The following is an 18,900-nucleotide window of genomic DNA, read 5'->3' on the forward strand; positions in this document are numbered from 1 at the left end:
GCCTAACAGATATTCAGGACCAATCAGAAGTGATACAAGAGAGGCAGGCATGGCCACTGAACGGCTGTTACCTCAGAGGAGTGTGAAGGAACAGTCCAGTGAAGAAAAGGTAAGATTCGATCGAAGTTAAAGATATTAAAAAAATAAACAATTAGAGGACTTCAAAGCTAATGCTGTGGATGGCTTTAAAGATGGTAATACCATGGTCACTGACCATCTGGCAGGTGGAGAGATGGTCTGGGATGACGGTGTTTCCCAGCTCAAGATGATTTTGCCCCCCAGGGGACATCTAGTAATGTTTTGAGTTACTTTCCATTGCCACAGCTGGGAGGAGTGAGTTACTCCTGATTGCTACCTGGCTGATAAACATCCTATAATGCACAAGAGAGCCCCATCAATAATTCTCTGGTTCAAAATTTCAATAGTGCCAAAGTTGACAAACCCTGCTATCAGGTTTTGAAAATAACAGAAAACAAACAAGAAGTCAGGGCAGAAATATACATTCAAGAGGGAGCATAAAAATGTACTTTCTTCCAAGAGTGCAGTTCTCCGAGGAAATAAGCATCTAGACAGAAGAGACAAAAGGACCACGGTGACAGAATGTTGAGGACTGACAAGGTAGCATAAATATGCACAAGGCCTATACATAAAGAGCCAATGTGATTGCTCAACCAGAAGTTTCTAAAACTAAACCTATTCAGGATTGCAGTGAATCTGTTATTACTTAAGGGGTACAAATATTAGTGGTGACTAACAGAATTATATTTGCCACATTACCAGTACTTACCTTCAGTAACTGTCCCAGCACCACATGATTCTGTCAGTCCATAACCCTGACCCACGGGGCAGCAGAAGCAGACATTCATGAATCGGTGTGTCTGAGGAGACAGCGGAGCTCCACCAGACAGCATCATGCGGACATTCCCTCCCAGCAAAGCCTTCACCTTTTTAAACAGTAACCTTGAGAAAATCACAAGAGGCAATAATTCGAATACATCCATACATTATGCTTTGCCACATCCTAAACTGTGGGAAATATTTCTCGACTTTGGTTAGACACCTATATTTCAGAACCATGGTGGTAATTAATGAGAGGTTCACAAAGAGACGACTAATAACACCTTGAAAATAATATGCCAGAAAAAGATGGTAGCTACACTTGTGGTGAACACAGCATAACGTACAGAGTGGTCAGATCACTATGTTGTCCACCTGAAACTAAGGGAACACTGTATGTTAACTATACTTCCATTTTTTAAAATGCCAGAAAGACTCTTAAAAATGAAAAAAAAAAGAGTGCAGTGTTCAGAAATTGCTTTGACATACAGCAAATGAAGAAAATGATGTCAAAGGACAAAAAAGTACAGTTTTCTTTCGAACATTTAGTTATCAATCTTATCTCCTTTTCAAAGAAAAATCTCCAACCCCCAGCACCGCATTTAAAATAGCTATTATGTTCAGGTGCCTGGATGGCTCGGTCACTGAGTGTCCGAGTTCTGCTCAGCTCACGATCTCACAGTTTGTGGGTTCGAGTCTGTATTTGGGATCTGTGCTGACAGCTCAAAGCCTGGAGCCTGCTTCAGATGCTGTGTCTTCTCTCTCTGCCCCTCCTCTGCTCATGCTCTCTCTTCCTCTCTCAAAAAACATTTAAAAAATTAAAAATAAGGGGCACCCAGGTAGCTCAGTCAGTTAAGCGTTGGACTCTCAATTTTGGCTCAGGTCATGATCTCAAGGTTTGTGTGTTCAAGCTCTGCATTGGACTCTGTGCTGACAGCTCAGAGCCTGGAGCCTGCTGCAGATCCTGTCTTCCTCTCTCTGCCCCTCCCCTGTTCACTCGCTGTCTCTCTCTCAAAAACAGACATTCAAGGGGCGCCTGGGTGGCTCAGTCAGTTGAGCATCTGGCTTCAGCTCAGGTCATGATCTCAGGATTCGTGGGTTCCAGCCCCACCTCAGGCTCTGTGCTCACAGCTAGCTCAGAGCCTGGAGCCTGTCTTCAGATTCTGTGTCTCCCTCTCTCTGACCCTCCCCCGCTCATGCTGTCCCTCTCTCTTTCAAAAATAAATAAAACATTAAAAAAAAACTTAAAAAAAAACCCAAAACAGACATTCAACAAAATAGATGTTATGTTCATATATTTACTACACTGTTTTATGAATACAATAAGAAAGCTTCATCCAGAATAAAATCTTAAGTATCACTTTTTGTCAGAAATGACCCTTTGTAAACTCACACATCTTGATTCCAAAGTCTAATCTAGTTTTTCTTCATAAGACCAAATTCTGTAATTAAATCTTAAATATTTACTCAATTATTAAAATCTGTTCAACGGCCAAGATCAGAGCTCAGGGTCCTCTGTCTGTGGTTGCTGTAGAAGCAACAAAGGTTAGAAGTGAATGAAAGGGAAATGCAACCTTATGATCATGGTGGTGATGCCCACAGTAAATTAGCTTGCCATTTACTTCTTCATCTTCCAGATGTAAACAAGCAAGATTAACAGGCTCACACTATGGAGTCTATGAAATGTACTTACAGATTGCAAAGTGGTGCATCGTATCCCTTTTTGATCTGTTCCAACTTGTAATCATACCCTATCTTGAACAGTGTTTTCTGGATATAATTCATCTCTTGGACTTTGCTCATAACATTCTTATAAATTCTATCCATGATTTCCTAAAAGGCAAGCAAAATATTCAATAATCTGTAAAGAACTACACTAACATGGAGACAGTCCTTAGTTGAAGATACCTTGTTTACAACTTCTTAGGTGAAAGTCTTTAGTATAATGGATATATTTACTTTATTATATAATTAATTTCACTGACTTTACTTGTTCACTATTTCAAGAAGACCAGGGACAAGAATAGCGGTTTTGGGGTTCTATACATTAAATTTACCTAAAAATTTTAAAAAATGTCTACTAGAGTGTAAATAATTCATTCACCTCCCACATAAATATCCTTTTTAGTTCTTTTTTTCAAATATATTCACTTATTTTCCAACAGCACCAAACATCCAACTATGTTTGGTTTTTCAATGTTTTTTTCACTACTACCTTGTGACTCCTATAGCATGGCAGACAGATTTACAGAATTTCTTAAAAGAGTTGTCCTACAGGTACTCGTGGGTGGCTCAGTTGGTTAAGCATCTGACTCTTGCTTTTGGCTGAGGTCAGAATCTCACAGTTTGTGGGTTCGAGCCCCACATAGGGCTCTGTGCTGATGGCATGAAGCCTGCTTGGGATTCTGTCTCCTTCTCTCTGCCCTTCCCCCCACTTCTCTCTCAAAAATAAACATTAAAAAATTTAAAGAGTTATTTTACAGAATTTTCTAGAAATTTCTTAAAATTCTTATGTCCCCGTAATTTAGGCATTTCTACTCTGTTTCAGTAGAAGCTAAGATAACAAAAATGAATAGGATTCTTGCTCACAGCTCCTTGGAAAATTAAAAGTAGGACTAGGTTTGGGATAAGTGGACTCCCAAGGTAGTACACAAAACAACAACAACAACAAAGAACTCTGAAACAAACATGCAAAAAAGCCCAGACCATCACTAAATGATGTTTTCTTGAAATGAGTAAGCACAAATTACTAAGAATTATTGCATAAAGCACATCTATTGATAAATGCCTAGTTTTAAATAAAGTGGTAAGTAGTGGAAATTCAGTTGAGCTACCATGAATTAATAGCTTTATAAATGGTTCAATATCAAAATAGAGCCATTCACAAATAAGGACATCAAAACCATCTCTTGCATTATGCTATGGGAAAGAAGTCAAACAGAAAAAGACAAATACTATATGGTCTCACTTCTACATAGAACCTAAACCAGCCAAACTCAGCAAGAGAGAGTAGACTAGTGGTTGCAAGAAGCCAGGGGATAGGGGAAATAGGGAGATGTTGGTCCAAGGGTACAAACTTACAGGCAGAAGATGAGCAACTCCTGGGGACGTAATGTATAGCACAGCATGGCGACTATAGTTAACAAGACTGTATTGACTATTCGAAAGTTGCTAAAAGAGTAGATCTTAAATGTTCTCATCACACACACAGACACAATAAACTTGTGAGGCAATGGGTGTGTTAACTAACATTATTATAGTAATTATTTCACAATATATACATATATCAAATCACCGTACACCCTAAACTAACCTGATGTTATGTCAGTTATATCCCAATAAAGCTCGTGGAGGTAGAGGGGGCTACAACAGCATTCAACATTGGCACAATGCTGTCCTGTCCATTTGTACAGATGGAATCATTATTGTGTAACTGACATATTTGCCTTGATCTGTGATTGAGAAATTCCAAAACTTTCCTAAAAGAACTTTAATATCCTGTAACTATCCCTCTTAAGAAAGTGAATAGGTTGTTGAGTGGGGGAAAAGAGCCTACAGGAGTGAGACAGATATGACAGAACACCCCTACTGCTCTTTCCAGTACACAAGAGTCATGGGCACAGAAAGGCCTCCATGAGTAAGGAACACAAACAATACATTTGTAACAAGTTGGCAAGATTTATTGTTAGCACAATAAGTCACCCTTCACTTCAACCTAGTGTTACATGATGTTCAATTGAGTCAGTGCTTACAAGAAGCAGTGATTTATCTAAATTCCCACTCTGTGAAAATGTGACTATATAATAATAAATGGATCTTTTATTCTGATCCAGGAAAGAAGCAAAGTCAGATAATAGAACCTATCAATTTTCAGTTAAAAAAAAGATTTTTTTTAAGGTCTGTTTATACAGGAGTGGGAGGAGCTAAGGGAACCAACAAAGTTCAGTGAAGCACCCATGGACCAGCGACATGGGAGATTGTTTACTATCCTCGGGCCTAAACAACCAAAAGGAGAGAATTATTAATGGAACCCAGTGAAGACTGTAGCCATGGGCAAGACATGGTTACAGCCAATTGGAAAGAGACTGTTCAATGGATGCCTGACAACTACCCGCAAATCGCAGCCCAACAGGGAAAGAGCAAAGGTAATAAGTATGCAGACCCCCTCACCTCCCTGCCCTGTGATCACTTCTGAGTGCCAGTTATTGGCTGAAGCCAATAGAAGGCAAGCGAGCCCTGGTAATTAGAAGTTAGCTTTCCAAGGCACAAAGTAAAGAAGGGACCATGGGCAGTTAGAAGATACACAGCATATCCGCTAACTCCTGCTTATCCTTCAGGCCTAAATTCAGACATTGCTTCCTATAGTTCTTGGCCCTTTTCCTTCCCTATGTTTTCTGATAGGGTTTACTAGAGACTCCTGTATTTTGGGTAATAAATCCAAAATATTATTTCCCAAAACACCAAACACAGTCCTCAACAGACAGACATAGTAGTTAAGAAGAGTCTGGGATCAAACTGGTAGAGCTCACACGAGCTCTGTGACCTCAGGTAATTTTTTTCTTTATAAAACCGGGAAAACAGGACCTACCTAGCAGAGTCTTAGGGAGGATTAAGTGAGATAATCCATCTCATGCCCTTAGCACACTTCTGAAAACAAGTAGTGTAGTATCTATCATTAGCATCACTTTATTATGCTTTAATTAGAAGCTTCTTTCTGCTGCTAATCTTGCTGAATTCTTCAGCACTTCTAAATGAAAAGGAAAAGGCTACCCTGCCATCTTTTAATTCTTTGGTTATTTGGTAATTTTGTAATAAGAAGCTTAAAAAACAAAGTGGCTGAACACTTCATTATCTAATATCCAATTTTCCATATACAGAAAGAATTCTGAGAGAGATACTGGGATGAGACTTAAAATCTGATCATAATACCAGTAGTCACAGTACATAGTCCCACTGGAGTTTCTAAGCCGAAAAGTGCTAGAATATATTTGATTATGTATATTTGAAACACTGTGTGAAATGTTTATCTTTACAAGGCCAAAAACACTATAACATCTTATTTTGGTAAAAGGCAGTATTTCACATAAGGATTTTAAACATCTAAAATTAAGCTTTTTTCTTTGCAAGTTCTCTCAAGTGCCAGTTTTCCTAGTCACCATTCGGGTCAGGAGGCTTGTATTAGAGACTCAGCTCCATAACTTTGGAGCTGCTGCTTCGCTTCTTGGGATGGCCTAGGCTTCCTCATTTATTTAAAATTTGTGATTACGGGCACCTGGGTGGCTCAGTCAGCTAAGCATCTAATGTTGGCCCAGATCATGATCTCGTGATCTGTGAATTCGAGCCCTGCATCAGGCTCCACGCTGTCAGCGCGGAGCCTGCATGGGATTCTGTCTCTCTCCTCTCTGCCCCTCCCTCAATCACATGCGCACATGTGTGCACACCCTCTCTCAAAATAAACTTTAAAATTTCAATATAAAAATAAAATTTGTGATTAAACAAAAATGAGATATAGAATATCTTCTACCTTTGAAATATTATGGCCACTTCTCACACTAGGTAATCTGAACTAGCTCATGTTCATCACTAATTTTCAGGTTTCAGCAACAGGCATACACGTCAGAAGTTTGCCAATGCTGATCTCAGATTCTAATGAACATGTTTGCCACAATCTTGACCCAGTAAAGTTATTTAAAACTGTACACAAACCCCTGAGAGTATCACCTTTTAAAAACTCCAAGTGTGAGCAATAAAGGACATTTACATTCTGTACTCACCGGAACAGCCGCCATGAGTGTTGGCTTCAGCACAGTACAGTCTCCTTTGCTTCCCTTTTTAATTTTGCTGGACTACATGAAAGAAAAAGCATATAGGATCAGGAGAGCCAACCCTTAGCAAAAAAGAAATGTGATCATTCAAGTACTGACAGAAATTTACACAGGGAATCTAATCTTCTATGGCTCTGTTGAGTTATTATTTACAACTCTCATAATCTACGAAAGTCTAAAGTGGAAGTGTCTTTGGTGCTGTAGCCTATAGATGATTTCTTCTAGCACCTTCCAGCCTTCCTTAGAAGAGAAGCTCTGAGTTAGAATAAAGGAGAATGGGATATTTGGGTAAAGTGTGCATTCTTATTTCTCATGTATCAAGCACAGCATAGACCATCCATTAAAAGAGAGAGAGAGAGAGAGAGAGAGAGAGAGAGAGAGAGAGAGAGAGAGAACAACAGAAAACCTCAACTAAGGTACACTGAACAATAAGAAACAGAAGATATGTTTATCTTTGATTAACCAAATGTAAAGCCACCTCTCAGAAGTCACTGACATTGATGAACATGATGCAAAAATACTAATTTGGTAACATTGTGGTTGATAGAATACTGAAGACCCTGCTGATGACCATGTGGGGATATGTACATATATCTAAGTATGCATCTGTTTCTTCTTTCTTTTGTTTTGTTTTCTTTCATTGCTTACCCACATAAATACTATTTGGGATTTCAAATGTCAGAGCAGCAGGTAGAAAAACTGATAAAGTAGCCTACTGAAAAAGGGAAATGAAAGGAAGAAAGAACCGGCTATAATGCAATTCATTAGGCTGTAAGTTTAGATGTATGATGCGTCTGTTAGTCATGCTGACGCCAGCGGGAAATAAACCAGCTCTTAAGGGGCAGTGTGATCTGCCAGAACCACCAGCTTCGTCATATAGAAGGTTCTGCCAATAGAACCGAAATGCTTTTATCTTCTTTTCCTTAAAGACAGATAAAGGTGCAGTGCCTGGGTGGCTCAGTCAGTTAAGCATCCTCCTTCAGCTCAGGTCATGATCTCACGGTTCATGGGTTCAAGCCCCGCGTCGGGCTGTGTGGTAACAGCTAGCTCAGAGCCTGGAGCCTGTCTTCCGATTCTGTGTCTCTCTCTCTCTCTGACCCTTCCCTGCTCATGCTGTCTCTCTCTTTCTCTCTCAAAAATAAATAAAAACACTTAAAAATTAAAATAAATAAAGACAGATAACGGAAATAAAAGAAGTGCTTATTGTTTTATGTATATGCACATCTGCAAATGGAAACCAATGCCTGCATTTGTATATGACACATGGGAGGGCAGCTCTGCAGACAGAAAGATAGGCTCTAATGTCCTGCAAGTCCAAGCCACCCTCCAGGTGGTGCTGACCACTTGTCGCTTTAGAGAGCTGCTCCAGGTAGCTGGAGCCCTTCTTCACTTCCTCTATGATTCTATGTAATGTGTTACTTCACTTCTTATGATCGCAATAATCTCAGATAGGACAGCATCACGCTTATCTGCTGGCTTCAAATGTGGCGCCTCTAACCTCCCACCTGTTTCTGATTTCCTTTCTGAGGGAGATTCCTGGGTTTTTGATTCCTAGGAAGATAGAGACCCCTTATTAGGAAGTTTGTGAAAAGGTAGGTGTGGCATTTACTCCAACTGCCTCCTTTCCCTACACTGAGGTTACTGTTTTCAGAAAGGCACTGAAAACTAGGGTTGCTAGTCCCTGACTTCTGAAGTTTCCTAATGGGGGGGGAATCACACTCAAAGCTTAGTGAAAGGTTGTTCACATTTTGAAAACATTTATAAATATAAGAAAAGCCCAGTATAGTGCATCAAAATCATAATCATTACAGATTTTTCTTTTTTTTTAACATTACAGATTCTTCTAAAAATTTTGTTTTTAAGCCCCAGTCTTATTCACAGATGGATTTTATTTTTTTTTAATTTTTTTCCATAATATTTTATTGTCAAATTGGTTTCCATACAACACCCAGTGCTCTTCCCCTTAAGTGCCCTCCACCATCACCACCACCTCCCTTCCCCCCTCCCCCTTCCCCCTCAACCCTCAGTTCATTCTCAGCATTCAATAGCCTCTCAAGTTTTGCATCTCTTTCACTCCCCAACTCTCTCTCCCTCCTCCGTTCCCCCTGGTTCTCCATTAGGTCTCTCTTGTTTTCCTGCTAGACCTATGAGTGCAAACATATGGTTTCTGTCCTTCTCTGCCTGGCTTACTTCACTCAGCATGACACCCTCAAGGTCCATCCACTTTCCTACGAAGGGCCATATGTCATTCCCTCTCATTGCCACGTAGTACTCCACACAGATGGATTTTAACTAGACTACACCAAGTCTTGTTTATTAGTTTACTTGATCACTTCTTTTCTCCATTACTGTTCTAGCAGATTTTAAATGTGAACTTTCAGCTCAGTGGTTCTCTCTAATTTATGAAGAGGTTATGTTCCTTAAAGTATCAAGCAGGTAGTTGTTAAGGACATTTTTCTCACAAGAACGCCACTTCAAGAGGTGGTCAGATTATCCTGGGAGGTTGCAGGGAGGTGGTCATCACTCAGAAAAGACACAAGGGATATCATGGAGTTCGAGGAATGCTCTTTTTTATCTTGATCTAGATATGGATGGTCAGAGAGGTCTATGTGTGTACATTAAATGCAATCAAGCAATGCACTTAAGATTCATGTCCTTTAAGCTATACATCCAAAAACAAATTTTTAAAAAACATGGTTGGAATCTCAAATCCAAAGACATCCACTTAACTTTTCTGCCTTAATATTGCATAGCCTACCTAAACTCTCCCTACAATCAAGTCATTCCTATCTACACTCAGACCTCTTTCTTGCACCAACATCTAATTGATGTTTTTCTACAGCAATTAGACCAAAGAAGAAATTAAATAACTGTGGACAGTAGGTATCAGCTGTGTAATTTCAAATGTGCTTAAAATACACAAGTTACCTCTAGTCATTGTTGAGTTTCCTGCTGTGAACAACAAAAGAGAAGGGAGAACCCAGTTGAACTCTGGGCGCAAAGCTGAGGGCTGCCTTTGGACGTGCGACAGAACTTTCCATGATGATGGGAAGGTCTAGTACCTGTAGCCACTAGTGACACATAGCTACTGAGAACTTGAGATGTTGTTGGAGGGGAGGGGGACAAAACATAAGAGACTCTTAAATACAAAGAACAAACTGAGGGGTGCTGGAGGGACTCTGGGGGGTGGGCTAAATGGGCAAGGGGTATTAAGGAAGACACTTGTTGGGATGAGCCCTGGGTGTCATACATAGTGCATGAATCACTGGAATCTACTCCTGAAATCATTATTGTTCTACATGCTAACTAACTTGGATGTAAATTTAAAAATTAAAAAAAGGAGAAAAAGTGAAATGTGGCTGGTGGAACTTGAGGAATGACATTTTTCTCATCTCATTTGAATTCTCTCTGCTTCAGCATGCTGCTGTGGACGGCACAGTACTAGAGAAAACTCAGAGCAAAACTGCACCACGATACTACTGCCACATTTCCTCCCAGAAAACCTACTCCTGTTTATGGGTAATGTGTCCAAAAGGCTTGGTGCATTTTCCTCTCCACCTGAGCTATCCAGAGTCAAAATCTCATAAAGTCAAAATGAAAATAACTGGCAGCTTCAAAATCATTTAAAAAGATGTAGATAAAGCATGCTAACAAATCCTTTTTTTGTTTGCAACGCTAACAAGATACTTTTCTACAGCTACATATTTGCCCAAGGGGGCTATTTTCGAACTTGAGGAGATCGCTGCCACTGAACTGAAGTGTCTCGCATTTGCAGTCATACGTTCTCAGCCAAACATCGCAACTTAACAGGATGGCACAGAAAGACAGAAAGCCTTGTCACCTGATCAGAGAGTGTAAGTGGAGAAGAATATCCAATCCTACAGCCATAGGTAAAGCAGGATATCTCTGCTGTCAGTTCTAGCACATGAGCCAAAGGTAAGTAGCCAATGTACGTGTCCTTTGGTCTAAAACAAAACAAGAGAAACATTTCAGCCATCTGAAAAAAGGTGTGGTTAAGTAGAAACATCAACAGCCTTCTCGTTTCTACATAGATCTAGTTTAGACAATGTCAAACAGGGGCTCTCATTGAGAAAAAGAAAGTGGAATGATTCTCTCTTACCCCAGCCCGGGAATCCTCTCACACTGGCCTGTCATTCCAGCTATCAAATTGCTATGGTGCATCATCACTCCCTTGGGCCGGCCAGTGGAACCACTGGTATACATGACAATAGCCATGTCAGAAGGAGTAGGTCTGTTCGGAGGAAGGCTCGCTAAAGAACAAAAAAGCACCGCGTTTTCTTCAGTTTAGAAGTTCAGTCGCTTACGTGAAGATTAAGACTTTTTAGATTTTTTTTTTTGCATAATGATAAACCACATAAAACAAATGCTCTCTACTGACAACCAACCCGAAAAAATGGTGATTGAATTTCTGATTCCTGCACTGAAAGTCCTGAATGCTACTGTCGCCCGTTTACTAGGTGTTGAGCCTAACCCTGGTCTACTACTGCCTGGCCCAGTGCTGTCCACACAGCAGTGCTGTGGAAACCCATCCAGGACTTTGGAGACTCAGGGAGATAGACTATTATATGCAAACTTCTCAGGCCTCCATTTGCTCATACTTAAAATGAGACAGCTAGGCCTGATTATGGTTCTCAACCACTTCGGGGCATGAGAATCACCCGCAGAACTTAAACAAAATACACTCTCTGTCTCTGGCCCCCACCTCTGAACATTCTGTGTCTGGGATGGATCAAAGGCTCCACAGGTGATACTCATACACAGTCCTGATTGAAAGCCACTGGACTTGGCATTTTCCCAACTATTTATAAAAATAATTTCATTTAATAATAACTGAGCCATGGACACTGAATTAGATAACCATTATACATTTAACATATTATTTTAAGATTACATTCCAAGCAGTACGTATACATTCCAAGGAGCATATATAATCCAAAGAACACCAAACCAAAATGATCTTTTCTACTGTTTTTAGTGCTGCTTCTTAAAATCTGTATAGGAAATCATTTTTTCAAAGTACTGAAAGTGTACTTAGATAAAAATAACACCAAGAGGTCCTCTCTCTTTTTCTCTCTGACTCACTCATTCACTCCTGTAGTTATAACACTTGTTATCTGTCTGGCTTAGGGATTCTTTTGGGTCTTCCAGATTTAGTGCCTATTGCCCTATCTGTATTGGACCATACTTTGATTCTGTCTAATCAAGATTAGACAAGAATTGTCAGATACCAAGAGAGAGATCATGTGGAGGGATTTATAAACGCTTCATTTCCTATCAATGGTAATATCTAAATAGTATTAAATTTCACTTCTCCTAGCCCTCTGTCTGAAGTTAGGAATGTTGTTGTAGTAATTTATTTTATTTTTGAGAGAAAGAGAGTGTGTGCATGAGCTGGGGAGAGGGGAAGAGGAGGAGAGAGAGAATCTTAAGCAGCCTCCAAGCTCAGCGCAGAGCCTGATGCAGGGCTCGATTCCACAACCATGGAATCATGATCGGAGCCAAAATCAAGAGTCAGATACCCAACTGAATGAGTCACCCAGGTGTTCCTGAAGGTAGGAATACTGAATCATCTTAAAGGTCCTGAGCTCCAGTGTCGTGTTTGCTTACTGAAAGACTGGGGGAGGGAGATAGAGAGGTCTTCCCAACAGATTATATCCAGCCATCTTGAGCAGGGATCGGCAGACTCTTTTTTGTAAAGGACTAGACGGTAAATATTTTAGGCTCTGAGGGCCATACCATCTCTGCCAAAACTACTCAGCCATAGATACTTGTTAAAAACTTGTAATGGTATTCCAGTCCAACAGACAGCAGGCTGTAATTTGCCAACTGATGCACTAGAGTTGTGCTTCTCAAACCATGTGTTGTGAGGACCTTTTTCCCCTAATAATTTATGGATGAATGCTTTTGTAAAATACAATAAAAATGTATTGGAAAAATGAAATAAACATAACACATGAACTTAAATTTTACATTAGGGGCACCTGCGTGGCTCAGTTGGTCGAATGTCTGACTCTTCATTTCGGCTTAGGTCATGATCTTGTAGTCCGTGAGTTCAAACCCCACATCAGGCCCTGTGCTGAGAGGGTGGGGCCTGTTTGGATTCTTTCTCTCCCGTTCTCTCTGCCCTGCCCCACATGCGCACATGCTCCCTCTCACATCAAATAAACATTTAATCATGCATGGTCTTGATAAAAATTTAAAAAAAAATTTAGTGCAAGAAGTTTATAGTTTTCACTTGCATTACTTCCTTTCCTAACCTACTGAAACAACAAACCTTAAAAGATGAATAAATCTGTTTTATTGGCTTTACTTACAGTTTTCTGGCTTGGATCCCAACTCTTCTACTGATTGCATGCTGTGAATCTCAAATCCTTCAGGGTATTCTGCTTTATTGATAGTCTTATTGTCCACATAAATGATATGTCTAACACAATTGATATCTAACAATGCAGTCTGTTAAGCAGAAAAAAGATCCAGCTATTAAATATGGGCCTGCAATAAACTCAATTATTGGACATTTTCATGGCCTGTCAGATAACACTACCATGAATTAAAAGAAATGTTTTTATTTACCTTAAGTTTACTTTCCAGAAGTTCCACACTAGTAATCAGATAGGTAGCCTCAGATTCATTTAACCCATGAACTACAGCTTCTTTGCCAAGTGTGGCATATAAAGTCACAACTACATAGTAAAAAATAAAAAAAAAATGTGAAATCATTAAACATTTAGGAGGTACATTATTTAAGCTAGCCTTTTATGATAGGTACATTCATGGATGCACACACATCTTATAACAATTTCATTTCATAGTCTCTGCCATTACCTTTCAATACTGCCTCAAACTTCCAGGTAGCCCAAACTTTTCCTTATAAATTTGCAAGATTCTAACATCCTAAGAAACCCAGAAATACTGAAAGTGCCACAACTGTTCAAAAATTAGGCAGTCAAGATTCTCGAGGCAAGAAAGTTTCTGACTGACCTTCTAATTCAGGTCAGAGCTAGCCTACCTAGGATTACCCTGTGATGCACATGTTCATTGGTCATGGCACCAAAAACTGGATAAGTCCTTGAGAATCTTTAGACTAAGGATCTCAAGTCAGAACCATGTTCTTGCTCCTTCTAGGGAGTTTTTTTAGTGGGCCCAACATCCATGTTGATTGGTGACCTTCTAGCCTTAATTGGGTGGCCAAAGAGATCTAGTCTTTAGGAGCTACCTGACAAAGGAAATGTGAGCTAAAACCAGGATGAATTAGAATCAAAGGACATCTGCTAAACTTAGGTCAGGCTGGAAATTCAGCTCTAGGCTCGTAACCAAAACAGTGATGTGGTTAAGAAAGGGCCACTTTTCACAAGCTGTTGATTGCTGAAGTTGGGTGATGGGTACATAGGGGATCATTTCATACTCATTTCTGTTGGTCTGAAATGCAAACTCCTGATTCCTACACTACACCTACACTGTTTTACCTCATTTAGTAACTAACTGAGGTTCTAGTACATGACAGGCACTATTCTGGACTTAGAATTTTTAAAAACAATTTAATGCAAAATGGCAAAAACAAATGCTTGTGAAGCAGGTAGACACCCAATTTTACTTTCTGGCCAAGATATCTAATGTGCTCATTTCACATGTAAAATGGAATAAGTGAAATGAGAGGCCCTGGAAGTAAAGCAATGAACTAGAATTATCCTAAGCCATTATATTTTTGTTTTAATCATTATTTTGTGTGTCACTTCTTAAAAAACACCCCCAAGCCCCAAATATTTCAGGCTTCCAATTGAAAGCAAAGTCCTAAATTCTGTACATTAAGCTGCCAATTAATTCCCACGCTGGCTCTTAGAAATTACGTTAACAGGCATTATCCGATATCTTTTAAGTACAATACATACTGCGTTATGGATATAATGGATACAGACAAAATGCTAAAGAACACTTACCTTGAAAACAATAGGATCGCAGGACAATTTAACATGTTAGTAAAACCCTTCTGTCCCCCTCCAAAAACACAAGGCACTTACGAGGGAAGTTGTACTTAAAGCAGGTCTGTGCCGCAATCATCCATTCGGCCCTGGTCTCACAGAAAATGGCAATAGTGTTCTTTGGTTTTAGTCCCAATGCAGTGAGTCCACTACCAAAATTATTCACTCTGCGGTTCACTTCGAGATAGCTCATCCACTTATAATTCCCAAGAATTAACTGTTAAGGGGAGACATTCTCTGAACATTAGTATATTCAAACAAGCAATTAAAATACCATCCAAGTGTAGAGCTCTAAAATTGCCTTTAAGTGAATATACAGAAGCCATGAGCACCTTCTAAGAATTGGTTAGGCCAGCATATTTAAATGGAAGGGCAGCAGCATATTTAACATGCATTTGATTTATGATAAAATAAAAACATACCTTCCCCTTAAAACAAATGAAAAAGCACAGAAATGCTGTACCTTCTTAAAAACCTTTCCATTTGGCTGCATTTCATTTTCTTCACTTAGGATCTCTCTGGTCCCAAGGCTGTCCTTCTTCCCAAACTTGGACACAGCATGATCAAATAACTTATCCAGAGTGTCTGCTCCAGGGATGTCTATGACAGCTAGCGAGTCGAAGTGCGTGACAGAGCGATATGGACTTCCAGGTTTGTCTGAAGTGGGCTTAGCTTTTATTCTCTTTGCCATAGCGTTTCTCTTCTTGGCATTGGTAAGAAAATACCATGGAATAAATATAAGGGCACTGTATATGATTATTAACAAGTGGACAGGCAGCAAAATAATGGTGAGCACGTTTAGCCTAAGTTTCATAGTGGCAAGGCTTCTAAAATGGCGTTTATTTCTTGTTATTCTTTGGCTGCAGAAAGCCTTATTTTGCTGAAGAAGGCAGTAATGGAAGCAGCAGTAAGAGGAGCAGTATAGCCAAGGCAGTTCAATTTTAATGATACAGATAAAAGTTAGTAATCTTTGGAAGCCGACAATAAAGTACACCTGTGGGTGAAGACAATGAACCAGGCAGAGAGCAGGAAAAAAAAACACACAAAAAAAAAACACAAAAGAATATTAACAAGTTGATAGCAACATTGATTTAAATACTCAGGTTTTCAGTAGTTTATATAATTGATTTGATATAGCAAGTTGAAATAACTGGTCTGAAAGACTGGTATTTCCCATTTTAATCATTATTTACATAAACTTCTCAATTTATTTATTTATTTATTTATTTATTTTTGGTTTTTAGGTATATTGTATTCTGCCCATCACTTTGCAAGTCACTTGAGTGACACTACTTCAATGCATACATGAATGCATGGACGTGGTATTTCAGCTTGGCTAAACTTCAGGAATACCAATAATGAGGTTGCTCTTAAGTATGCACATGTAAACCAGGTAGTTTTAAACAGGAATGGGTTTTGTATCCCAAAGATGAGAAATCCACCAGTTTAGGCTTACTTCTCAATGCTCAACCCAGAGATACTATTCTGAGTTCTTCATTAAGATAAACTTCTACAGTAATGCTATGCATTATCTCTAATCTCTCAAATTAGAAAAATACAATCAAAACATCATTTCCTAAGTGTCTGTCCATTTTGTGCTCAAAATTGTACCCGTTGTCTGGGAGGAGGAGGAGGAGGGGGAAGGAGGTCCGAAGTAGTTTAAGTCCCAGCCCTTACTCATTACCAGTTACCAATAATGAGGCCATCTGCACACAAGACAGATCCAGTATTTTTCAAACGTTTTGGAGGGAGAGGGGCAGTGAAACAAACCACTCCTTTGAATAAAAACGCCTGCCAACATCCCACACGTGCAAAGTGGAACTGCTCTGGCTGAACCCAGGGGTGTGGGTGTGCAGAGTCCCATCCCAGACTTCCCGGAAGCCCGCTCCCAGAATGACTACCAAAGCATTTCCAGTGAAAAGCCTGCCGGAAACACCTAAGTGCTGTGGCATGTGGTACAAACAATCACACGCCAACATCCATCACGAAGAAGTGCAAAATGGCCCACGGTAAGTAAGGGGAGATCTGTGGAGAGTAGACTTTTAAACTGGACGTGATGTTGGGGATCTGGAAAAGGAGAAAGAATGGACAGCATTCCGGCCGGGAAACCACATGGGAAGATACAGGGGTGGGACTGAAAGAGCTTTGGGAGAGTAGTGCCCATAAGGATCCTAGCCAGACTGGACCATAGAGTGAGTACATGTTGGCTAAACAGGCTCTGAGTAGTACAGGATCTGATAAATCAGACCAAGTAATTTTGACCTGATTGTATCAGACAGAAAACTGGGGGCCACTGCAAGTCAGAAAAATAGTGCCAATTGTAAAGGAATGGTAGAAATGGACTCAGGGATGATCATACCCACAGGGAGCTTGCCTTCAGCTGAGAAAGCTATTTTGGTGAGTGGCAGCATATTTCAACTACAGAAATTAAAGTAATAGTTCGCTTCGAGGAGACAAATTGAATAAAGCCCATCCTTCTGCAACTCATGTGGAAATAGACTATTGAACCCAGGACAGTTCTTTGTTTTTACACCAATTACCATAAGGTGGTTAGTTTAATCCTTCCTCCATTTTAGCTCATGCTCTGCAACTGAGTGGGGTAAGATGAGCAAGAAACTATGGGTTTCTCTGTCACTAACTAGCTCTGGAAGCTTGAGCCAAACAAGCTATCTGAGCTTAAAGTCAGACTAGGTTGGTAGCCCTTAACTTCTTAGAGGTGATGGGCCCTTTTGAGAATCCAATTGCGGACTATAAACTAAGATATGCAAATGTATATGTGGTTTTAGGGGGGTTGTAAGTTCCCTGAAATCCATCCATAAACCCCAAAGGGTAACACCAACTCTGAACTAAGAACTGCTGGCTTAAATGATGTCCTGGGGTCCTTTTGACTTTAAATTTTGGGATTTACCCTACCTAGAAATTGCTTCTTCGGTCTGACAAGTCTGGTCATTCATCTCTTCAAGACAAGGTATGCCAAGTGTCCATCGTGGTGTCTGGTCCTCAATATGCAAGATCCCCTCTCACAATCCTCTATCAACCATTTCATGATGACTCAAATCCACAATAATCTTTCCTTTTTCTAACTTCCTACATCACTTGAAATGTCTACCACTCATTTTGATCCTTGATTATATTACCATATTCCAAACATCTAAGCCCCTAAGTCTACAGCAGGGACCAGTAGTTCTCAATCCGATCGAACCTAACACTTCTTTCTTAGAACAAATATTCTATAATACTCTTATCAATCTTGAAACATAGTCACAGATGATAATCTACTTATATACATAGTTTTTAAAAATAATTCCTTACTGATAATAGAAAGGAATACTAAAAGGAAATTAATTCAAGACACAACAATACTTATTTCAATACATAAATTCTCAGAGACAGTACCAGAATGCCCCGCGCCCCCGCAAAAGTCTCCAAATTGATATTATGCCCTAATGAGTATCACCTCATCTTCAATTGAGAAATTGTTAGACTTGGGGCTGAAGATATATAAAGAAGACAGCTTTTGAAGGGTTTCTAATCTAAGTGGATTAGTTACATTACTCATTTTTTAAAAATCTTTTATACATATTTGCATTAAGCCTCGGAAGTAGGTAAATGGGATTAATTACTTAATACTTGTAATATAGAGACACTGGCATAAACACACACACACACACACACACACACACACACACACACACACACACCACACATACATAGTAGGCAAAGAACATTCAGGTGAGGAGAAATCAGAGATATTAGTTAGTCCAGGAATTTTCAAATTCTTTCTGGTGGTGATGAGGAAGGCCTGGGTCATCCATCTGAATGAAATCTTATGTGAACATGATAATATAAATACATATATAGATAAAAGCAAAACACAGAGCTGCTTGGGGGGAGGATTGACAGTCCCTGACAGGACTCCTTGGAACCCCTAGTTCAGCTGAATGCTTAACCCACTGATGTTGTCAGTGAATGAGTGACAACTGGGGCCCGTCCCCTGGACCGGTGCTCATTCAAGCCCACTGGCCAGCCTCTGCCCAGTGTCACCTGTCATCTGAAAATCTTTCCTTGCCAAAGGTCTTCCAGAGTTACATTCAGGTCTATTGATAAACTGATTTCAAGAAAAGAGAACGTCTACCCTGTGAACGTTTTGAGCCCTTATAACAAAGATGAGTAAAGCATGCACACCTTAATGTTTTATATGCATGTACATATGTGTTCATATGTATGGTAAGGGGCAG

The 18,900-nt window shown here is 39.8% G+C and overlaps 1 protein-coding gene across 5 annotated transcripts in view; it reads right to left on the bottom strand.

Annotated features, from left to right (window-relative positions):
* The window catches only part of ACSL4 (acyl-CoA synthetase long chain family member 4), an 80,509-nt gene that overhangs the window by 22,090 nt on the left and 39,519 nt on the right, over window positions 1–18,900 (bottom strand). For 2 of the 5 annotated variants that reach the window (XM_029930356.1, XM_029930354.1), the window contains 9 exons: window positions 15,126–15,365; window positions 14,702–14,879; window positions 13,257–13,366; window positions 12,998–13,136; window positions 10,783–10,933; window positions 10,504–10,627; window positions 6,612–6,683; window positions 2,531–2,670; window positions 788–960 (listed from right to left, as the gene is read on the bottom strand). In XM_029930356.1, the coding sequence (XP_029786216.1) occupies window positions 788–960; window positions 2,531–2,670; window positions 6,612–6,683; window positions 10,504–10,627; window positions 10,783–10,933; window positions 12,998–13,136; window positions 13,257–13,366; window positions 14,702–14,879; window positions 15,126–15,353 (1,315 nt within the window). In that variant the 5' untranslated portion in view covers window positions 15,354–15,365. Of the gene's footprint in view, window positions 1–787; window positions 961–2,530; window positions 2,671–6,611; window positions 6,684–10,503; window positions 10,628–10,782; window positions 10,934–12,997; window positions 13,137–13,256; window positions 13,367–14,701; window positions 14,880–15,125; window positions 15,657–18,900 lie in introns of those variants that run through there. The other 3 variants (XM_029930353.1, XM_029930352.1, XM_029930355.1) reach the window with 2 other exon arrangements.

This window comes from Suricata suricatta, chromosome X, assembly GCF_006229205.1.
Source record: "Suricata suricatta isolate VVHF042 chromosome X, meerkat_22Aug2017_6uvM2_HiC, whole genome shotgun sequence".
Taxonomy (NCBI): Eukaryota; Metazoa; Chordata; class Mammalia; order Carnivora; family Herpestidae; genus Suricata; species Suricata suricatta.